At 36.1% G+C, this 10,558-nt stretch overlaps 1 protein-coding gene across 31 annotated transcripts in view; it reads right to left on the bottom strand.

Annotated features, from left to right (window-relative positions):
- Window positions 1-3,394: 3,394 nt before the first annotated feature.
- LOC139142621 (phosphatidylinositol-binding clathrin assembly protein LAP-like) overlaps window positions 3,395-10,558 on the bottom strand; it is a 63,285-nt gene continuing 56,121 nt past the window's right edge. For all 31 annotated transcript variants that reach the window (XM_070712630.1, XM_070712635.1, XM_070712632.1 and 28 more), the window contains 2 exons: window positions 8,572-8,751; window positions 3,395-6,928 (listed from right to left, as the gene is read on the bottom strand). In XM_070712630.1, the coding sequence (XP_070568731.1) occupies window positions 6,917-6,928; window positions 8,572-8,751 (192 nt within the window). In that variant the 3' untranslated portion in view covers window positions 3,395-6,916. The remainder of the gene's footprint in view (window positions 6,929-8,571; window positions 8,752-10,558) is intronic.

Here is a 10,558-nt window from a genome sequence, read left to right as displayed (position 1 = left end):
GGGTTTTTTATGTGGATTTGATTTGGGCCGTTGATCTTCCATTTTTATTTGAGTACAACCCGTCCACGTGGATAACCGAGATATTGAGATATATCTTGACAATATTATACGTAAAACTAATCAAATTTAATAAATAGGAACCATACAATTGACAGGAGGAAATTTTAAGTAATTCTCTTGATAATATTTCAATGTAAAGCTTCCAAAAACCAAAGTAAAATATTCGTACATCTCCAAGGATTTTTCATAATAGATGGAAGTTAAGGTTACAGGTGATATTGAATTTCTTCCTTTATAGCCAAAAAAGGTGAGCGTATTTCAAGTCCTTGCATACTTCCCGACATTTTATTTTCAAAAATACTCCTTGCAGTAAATATTTATTTGTTTTAGTACTTGCCCAAATTTATACTCAACAAGACACGACACAACATATACTCGTACAGCTATGTGTATGGCGATGCTCAGAACGGAACTTCCTGTGTACAGCACGTTTTTGTTTTTATTTGCCCGATTAACAAAGCAAAAATGTGTAAAACTTGTGACTTGAAGAAACAGTGACTGCATGTTCGGCAGTGTGGATTTGATAAAAACGATTGTTTTCGCGATTAATTCGCCCTCTGCGAGAGATAACATAATGCAATCGACAGGGAAAACAAAAAAACATGAGTGCTTTCAGTAACTATCAACGAATCAACGTATAAAATATAATGAATTTTACGTATGGTAAGATATCTTAATTTAACGAATATTTCCTCGATACTTACCAGTACTGGCTTTTCAGTTAGTGGCTTACAGATGCAACTACAACTGGCCGTAAAATAAAATAAAATAAAATAAAATAAAATAAAATAAAATATTAAGACTAGGCCTTAATGCTTTCTCATTTTCCCATAATTCTCATCTGGATGAGAAGGGTGTCCTCATGAATATGTTGAGATGATGTGGATTCTACATATTACAATACAACCAGATGCAGTGTGGTTTCTATTTCGCAAAAATATTAAACAATAATCGCTTTGTCAAGGTCAAACCCCCATTATTTTATGAAAGTCAAGAGCAGATCATAAATATAGATCATCAGGAATGTATCAAATTTTTATTCCGGTGCAAACTCTCTTGAATTGGAGAACACCAACCAGCGGCAAGTATTGAAGTCCGGTGTCTACAGTAACATGTAAAACTTTTTTAAATATTTATTTATGACATTGTAAATAGGACTTGACAACCGTAAAACTAATTCTTTGCAGAAGCCTTCAATAGGGATGTCGCAACATAGGGATGTCGGAACATAGGGGTGTTGGAATATAGGGCGGTCACCTTTCTGATAACTCTTTTGTAGGGAAAAAAATGAAGGAAAATAATTTTGATGCCATTTTCTCTCCTAATTCACCTAGTTTTTTCAGTCATTTAGGGAGCTTCAGTGCTTACGGCCAGCAAATCTGACACCTGTCACATACAGTAAACTCCACCACTCATAACTTATGACACTTTTCAAGACAAAAATGTCATGTCAAAGATAATTTTCATTCAATGAATAATCTTTTATTTCCCAGTGTTTTCTTGATCTGTTTCTTGATTAATTAGTTTATAAAAAATTAGATCTATCCTATGGAAAAAAGTGCCAGGTTGTCTTGTTAAACATCTAGCCTGCACCTATGGATAGCAATGTCAGCCAAAGCATGCAAAGAACTAGCTCCTCATTTCTACTCTGCTGGCACAATTATAGCAAAACAAGACTTGCAAAAATAAGATCTTAAAAAGAATTGAATTCAGACAATCTCTTATGTTTTCTCTTAATTAATATTTTTGTCCATTAGGCGGCTTTTTGACTGGGTGGTCATTTTTCAAAATCAACCAACATCCTCTGTGGTGTACAGACCATTATCTTCGTCTTGCAAATTTGCCAAAGTTTGATTGACAGGTATTATGACAGAAGATGGTGAAGTCAGCGATTTTCTTTAAATTTACTCCAACTAATAAGTAGGTCTAGGGGAAATTCACTAGAATTTACAAACAGTGCAAAGATTACAGTACTTAGCTTAGCTGGAGGGTACAAAACTCCTAAATTGCAGTCTCCATGGAGTTGAGTCCAGATAGACACTGATGAATGAGGAAGTGAGTCCTTCTTTGGCTACATGCAGCGTTCAACAGTACAATAAATTACCCATAAATCAGTTTGATTTGCACACACGACATTACAATTTTTATACCCTTTTCAGTTCAGCCTGAAAGCAATAATATAAAACCTGTAGATAATTGATTAATTATATTTGTTAAAAGTGCATTTAGATGTTTCAGAATAAATTTCAAAGAAATTGTTAAATAGTCACATTCTGCAGGTCACATTCTGCAGAATGCCAGACTTTTGGGAAGCACATTATGAAAAACTGAAGGGGTCATTCTCTGTGAAAAGTAAGCATGTAAATTTATTTTGTCTTTCTGTTGGAAAAAAATCAATATCCTTTTGTTTCATAAAACAGGCGCAACTAGTCTCCCTACTTTCTATCACATTATTCTGTATGGCTGAAGACACAGTCAGTGGAAAATTTTACAAAAATACTATCTGCTCTCTAAATCAAGCATACTTTTCTTGATCATTTACAATGGGAATTGAGAAGACAGTGTCCTTGAAAGTACGTTTTCATAATTGTAAAATCTAGTCTGTGACTTTGTATACACATAGGAGATGCGGTGGACTTCACTGAGGAATCTCTGAGTGTACAAATCATGATGAATTATGGGGAATCTCCAGTACTGTCATTAACTACTATACAGCCATGTATTTATAGCGAAAAGAAGCTGTCCAGAGACTTCTAGCAAAATCTACACTTTCTATTGATATGCTAATTCAATCTTCACTTGAAGTAAACATGACCTGGTGATGGGAAGAATGACCTTCACAACATAGGTCACACTTGTTGCGCTGCAATACAGATAGTATACACAGATCTGTGTAACTGTGGTTTGAGAACCCTTCCATCGCAACATGTACTTTTGTCCACAGAAATTTTGATAAAATGTAGCCTTTTGACCGGTTTTGCCTCCAGCATGATTTGACCCATCAATTTGTATGAAATTTAGGATACATTGACATGGGTAAAAAAATGCTTTTGTAGTTTGAACTGTCCTGGGTACACCTAGGCCCCAATCAGGGGTGAGTGCTTGGCACATGCATTGCTAGAGAAAGCAGCTTAGGCTGACTGTCATACATCTTCAAGAATCTGATCAAACAAATTACTCTCTTCAGTTACTTTACCTGAACATGCTGAATGGGTAACACATACACAGATCTATAATCAGACAGGAACAACACAGATATGCTGAGCATTTTGACAACATAGGCAATTATTGATGTTTCTTGAGTAAAAGACTTGAAAATAAAAACACAAACAGATTTTTACTTATACAGGTACTTTTATTTCGGTTACACATTCTTGTGTTTCCTGAACAAAATTTGCTACAAAAAAGTCACCTTGGGTTTTGTTTTTCTACAACAAATGGATATTATATTCTGATACAGTATTGAAATTGCCATACATTGTATTTTGAATTTTTCTTTTAACCATCTTGGACAGATACTGAAGAAACCAAAAAACATGACAACAGACAGTTCTCAGATGACCCAAAACACACTCAATGGAGGAAACTCTTCCCCAAGCTCTGACAAAGACACAAATGAACATTAATTATGCAAATTCTGACATTGACGCTGTACTCTCAGACTATAATTACAAAGTCAAAAACATCAGGAATGAACCATTCGGTATTAGGGAGAGAGGTTTGAAAACGGAAGTCCTACGGTCCACTTCATTTATAACCCCCTGGCTTATCCTTTCAATGCCCTCAGATGAATCCGTGTGTATACTTTCCATTTGCATCTCAAACTGTTAATGGAATACCGATGTTCAATACAAGACACTCTCCTGGATATCAAATGGATCATTCCTTAGATCAGTATTGTTTACCTTGAAATCAATCTGGGAATGACATCATGAGTGACTCCAATCATTAACATTCCCCAAAACACAGACAACATGGTTGTATTCTTGTAAAATCAACACACAATGGTTATGCAAACTGTCAACCTAACTAACAGGCTTACTGCAGCTCTAACTATGGCTGCCATTGCTGTACACATCAACATAATCCACAAACACATACTTACTATGAAGTCTGTATGGATGTAACTGACTGATCACAATATCTAACATCACAACAAATTACTTGGCAATCCCTGCTAGGAAATGGTACGATCCACCTATAGAAACTATGATCTGACAAAGTTGTGATGGCATGGAAGAACTTATGTAATATGCTACAATTGAAACTGCAGATGTCTACAATTTATTGTTAATCCATCACCTGTCATTGAAATCTACACAAGACCAAACAGTGTATCAAGAGGCAGTAAGCATTAGTGAAAGGCGGCCATACAAGGACCGGTTTTTCTATCAAAATAAAAAGCTCTGTGGCACTACACAGCTGGTCTATATCTGTCTGAATTTATAAAACTATTTTGAGGCATTAAAGGCCTTGGCTGCCAACAGTGGCTCTGACTTCAAAGTTGACAAAGACACTACAGAATAGTCAAGACTTCAAGAAGACAAAAACAAACAACAAAATTATATTGCAGAGACGTTTAAGAATACTTGGTATGCTTGCATGGCATATTCCTTGCCTTAAATGTCTTGTTTTTTGTCCAGATTTGTCATAGAATCAGGGTTTTTAACATCATTTACAAGTGGATAGAGATATAACCTCTGCAGGACTGGGGGGGGGGGGGGGGGAGATATTAGATCACCCTGCTTTTTATCTCACACTTTTAAACACATAAACTTCCCTGACACAGCCTGGTGAGAAAACACTGACCCTGTCTGTGGTGAAGAAAAATTACACACTTATCTCAAAACACCATATTTTTTCATCAACATCATGAATGTCTAAACTTTACCATTGGTAAATCAGGACTGTTGAAAAAAATCACTAAAAACACACAAGTATTCATTTTTGAAATGTAAGGTAGTGATTGATAAGTATGTATCTTCCATAGTTCCTTTCAATGTCACACACAAGTACAAGAATACTAGTAACAATGCCATTACAATAACAAGTGCTGCTGTGCAGTCTTTCCTTGAATTTTGTGATGAAACTCATGGGCGTTTTGCATATTAGCATAAATCACTCTTGGACCAATCAATCAGCAGAGTAATTTTAATGAACCTAAAGGGTCTTTTGCATATTAGCATAAGTAAATGCATGCACTATCAAATTTGTGAGTAAAGAGGTGAAACTAAAGTGACTTTTGCATATTTACTCAAACAAAGACCTATCCTATTAAAGAGAAAGGAAATGTAAAGATAAAACATTTAATTTTTACTTTCTCTCAAACAATTTGCAACAAGCCGGGGAGAAAATCTGAAAACGTTTGGGCTATGCTTTATTATGAAGTTCAGTTTTATCATGATATTTAATATTTCTTGTATGTATACATATGAATACATATACTTTAATATCTGAAATTAAATTTTTGAGTACAACTTTCAAATTTTGCCCAAAATCACCATCGCCTTATAGCATATGTTGAATACACAAACTGTGGAGTGACAGTGCAGTACCCGATTTGAATTGCTTGGTAGTGTTGGAAATATGGAAAAGATGGTGATCCCTTGTGAATTTTAATGGAAAGGTACTGCTGCATTTGGAATTAAAACAATGACTTATATTTAGAAGCAAAGAAAGAAATGCAAGCAGATTTCATATTATGGAAACGAAAATGAATTAAGATATACAAACTACCGAATGTCAAAGGCAGTGTGCATATTGACCTGCAATTCAAACAGAATATCACTCTAAAAATGACCTATTCCAACTCTGACATAAACAATTTAATACCATGTAGCACACATTTCATTTATTTATCAAGGGTGCGTCTATAAGTGGGTGAAACACAAGTGATGTCTTGTTCCCGAGGTACGGAACAATTACCTTAAATAATATGGCACAGTTATATCATTCTGAGAATATTTTGAATAAATAGCCATGGCTACTGTTTTTTGTCTGTATGAGTCTGTACTAGGATTTCCAGCAAATACTTGATTGGAAATGTAGAGACATGCATAATATGTTCAAACCAATTCAAAGAAGAAAAGATCCTATGGTATTGAATCTGGATAATACAAGAACTAATACAGTAATTATAGTTGAAAAACTTGTAAGCAACCAGTGCTTGATAATAACATTTTGCTAGTTCACATAATATACAATTGTACAACTCAAAAATAACAGCAAATGTATATCTCTGTCTGTCTTTGCTGTTATGAAATGCAAGATTGCTTTTTCTTGCAAATTCTGCCTGCATTTCTGAAAAATGTACCCAATATAACACTTACTGAATAAGAAGTCTATACTTTCATTTTAGCACATTTTATTTTCACCAGAAATAGAATGATAGCTCCAAAGCACAGCAGTTGACTAGCTAAACAAAGTCATTCACAGGATAAAAGTCATATTCTACATAATGAGCGCATGCAGAAAACAATGAAACTATTCCAGTCTAATTACTCTTCTAGAAAATTAAGGCTACAAAAATTAAAATAACGTTAATTAATATATTAAAGGTAATATTTGAAATTTGTTATAAGGGATTTGGACGACGGGAATAATTCCTAATTTTTTTCCAGTCATTTTGTTTTTAAATATTTCACAAACCTCTCATGCAAATATTGCTTTGCTGTGTTTATTAATTTAAATATTGTAATCATGAAGATAGTTGTCAAAGGTCAGTAGAGGAAGTTGCTCTTTGTTTTCCTTGTTTCTGTTCTGAGTCCTTCCTTCAGTGGTTGTTTCAATGTGTAAAAGTTCCAAAAGTTGACTTTCCCTGTTGTTTTATTATGAGTCTGTGTTATCTCCTTGGTGATCACAAGTTACCCTGTAAATTCATTAAAAAAAGAACATTGTGTGAAAAGTGAATCTACATTTTTTCTAGGAAAAAATTGGTCATCCATCATTTAGGACAAGGAAATTAGATCTGATTCCATAATTGAAAAGCTTAGAATTACTATCTTTAATGTATATGTACATGTTAACTGATACCATCATTTGTATATGTACATGTTAGCTAATACCATTACATGTGTGTGCATGCTAGTTAGCACCATCACATGTGTACATGCTAGCTATGTACCATCACATGTGTGTACATGCTGGCTTGTACCATTACATGCATTATTGCATGTGTACATGCTAGCTATGTACCATCACATGTGTACATGCTAGCTTGTACCATCACATGTGTACATGCTAGCTTGTACAATCACATGTATACCTGCTAGCTTGTACCATCACATTTGTACATGCTAGCTTGTACCATCACATGTGTACATGCTAGCTTGTACCATCACATGTGTACATGCTAGCTTGTACCATCACGTGTACATGCTAGCTATGTACCATCACATGTGTACATGCTAGCTTGTACCATCACACATGTGTACATGCTAGCTTGTACCATCACATGTGTACATGCTAGCTATGTACCATCACATGTGTACATGCTAGCTTGTAACATCACATGTGTGTACATGCTAGCTATGTACCATCACATGTGTACATGCTAGCTTGTAACATCACACATGTGTACATGCTAGCTTGTACCATCACATGTGTACATGCTAGCTAGTACCATCACACATGTGTACATGCTAGCTTGTACCATCAAGTGTACATGCTAGCTAGTACCATCACATGTGTACATGCTAGCTAGTACCATCACATGTGTACATGCTAGCTTGTACCATCACATGTGTGTACATGCTAGCTTGTACCATCACATGTGTACATGCTAGCTAGTACCATCACATGTGTGTACATGCTAGCTTGTACCATCACGTGTACATGCTAGCTTGGACCATCACATGTGTGTACATGCTAGCTTGTACCATCACATGTGTGTACATGCTAGCTTGTACCATCACATGTGTGTACATGATAGCTTGTACCATCACATGTGTACTTGCTAGCTTGTACCATCACATGTGTACATGCTAACTTGTACCATCACATGTGTACATGCTAGCTATGTACCATCACATGTGCACATGCTAGCTTGTAACATCACATGTGTGTACATGCTAGCTTGTACCATCACATGTGTACATGCTAGCTATGTACCATCACATGTGTGACTTGCTAGCTTGTACCATTACATGTGTGTGCATGCTAGTTAGCACCATCACATGTGTACATGCTAGCTATGTACCATCACATGTGTGTACATGCTGGCTTGTACCATTACATGCATTATTGCATGTGTACATGCTAGCTAGTATCATTACATGTTTCGGTGCATATGCTACATCTCAAAATTATTGTCAACAATTGAAGTTTATCTGAGTACCCTAAATGGTAAGTATGTATAGCACAAGACCTGTGGTTCTTGATGTTCCATTAACAATCTGAATTTGTTTATGAAACTAATGTTTATAAATGAATGCTATTGTTTTGTGCAAAATTATTAGATGATAAAGTACAGTTAGCAAGAACTGTGATGGCACTGAAAATATTATTACTTACAAAAGGATCTTTGGGTTGCACTGGTTGTGAAACAGGCGCTGTCATTGGTTGGTTTCCAAATGCATTCATTTGTTGCATTCCCATTGGCTGGTTCATCATTCCGTATGGCTGCTGTTGTGGATACATTCCTGTGCCAAGCATTGCTGGCCCCCCTGTCATTCCATATGGTCTGCCTGACATCTGAAACCAATCAAGCATTTTGGCAGAGTTTGAACTTAGCCTAGCAAACGTGCTACAGGATCACTGACAACGGATGATGCACAGTTTACAATAACTGAAATCACCAATATACATACAGCTTGTCATCAACTGGTAGGTGATGCCTTTGTATGTGTATACACTACTGACCAGCATTTACCTAAGGGGATGTTTTACTTTGTGAGAGGGGTGTGTGAGTGTAGAGATATATGCATGGCTGAAATGTTACAGGTATGAACAAATGTCAATGAAAGGCTGTATAAGATAAAGATAAAATTTGCTTTAGTATTCAAGTAAACATTGCAAACAGAGAGAACAAAGGTTAGAGAAGATAACTCGTTAAAATAAAGTTTTGACGGATGTGTATTGACTAGGAAGAGATATTTAAAGGTGCCTCTGCCTTTCTGTTAAAAGTGTAATGCCTTGTCTTTTTTAGAGTACAAGGGATGTGTAACAATGTTATCATGGGTATTGGTAGAAACCCATGTATTCAAGACAGTGAAGGGCACATATTCTGGAATTCTGTATTTAAAGTATGCATCTAAAGTTACTGTAAGTGGTAGCATGTTGGGATGCAAGTGTTTGTATAGTATGCATACGTTACCAGCACTTACGCAATGAAGAGCAATATAACAAAGATAAATACTGTATGTGGTTTCTGTCACAGAAATGGATGTGAATATGATATAGGTTGGGGATTGCGTGTGTGCGTGTGTGTGTGTGTGTACATGTGTGTGTTTGTACATGTGTGTGGTTAGATCAGGATGTGTGATGTTGTACATGTAGCACACAGAATGAATGTGTGAGGTCTGACAAAAGTGGGACTTGACGGGAGACTACTGTGACATAAAATGGACTGTGCAAGAATGTGTTTTTACTGAGGAATATGTCTTGTTAACTTGCTCAACTAGAGAACTTGATTCAGTTTGTTTTGGCAAGTACACCATTCTACCTTTTGTGGTCTATTGAAAGTGAAGTTTGGTGTCTAAATTTGTTGACAGATTAGCTTGACACTCAATACATTTCTGTACAGAGGTGTTTTACCATGCAATACATAATTACCAATAGATCACTACCAATGCCTGTGCAGTCTGAAGTGAGGAACCATACAGCAAGCATTCAAATTGAAACTTCAGGTCAACAGAATTAAATTGCCACTTTAGTTATCCAACACTAGCTATGCAATTGTGCCAATACTCTGATATATCTCTCCAATATCAATGCCTTCGTCCATTGAGGATTCCTAACCTATTAAAATTGTGATTTATGAAGTAATTCTTTAGCAGCTATTACATTTATATTACAACAGGTCCTCTCACTGTAGCACATTGCAACAGGTCCTCTCACTGTAGCACATTACAACAGGTCCTCTCACTGTAGCACATTGCAACAGGTCCTCTCACTGTAGCACATTGCAACAGGTCCTCTCACTGTAGCACATTGCAACAGGTCCTCTCACCGTAGCACATTGCAACGGTCCTCTCACTGTAGCACATTACAACAGATCCTCTCACTGTAGCACATTACAACAGGTCCTCTCACTGTAGCACATTACAACAGGTCCTCTCACCGTAGCACATTACAACAAGTCCTCTCACTGTAGCACACCACAAGAAGTAGCATGATGCCAGTCATCCAAATTATTTTCTGCCATTATATTGAGTTTGTAGAACTCTAGGCAAATTTAAGGAGGCCAAATCTCTGGAAATCACACTTCATTTTATTGATCTTGGTATTAGCTTACTCCTATCATTATAATATAGAAAATTCATTTGGCAAGAAAAACTAT

This window comes from Ptychodera flava, chromosome 10 (genome assembly GCF_041260155.1).
Source record: "Ptychodera flava strain L36383 chromosome 10, AS_Pfla_20210202, whole genome shotgun sequence".
In the NCBI taxonomy this organism is placed as follows: domain Eukaryota; kingdom Metazoa; phylum Hemichordata; class Enteropneusta; family Ptychoderidae; genus Ptychodera; species Ptychodera flava.
Note: the sequence above shows the minus strand (reverse complement) of the source record. Positions and strands in the feature narration are given on the sequence as shown.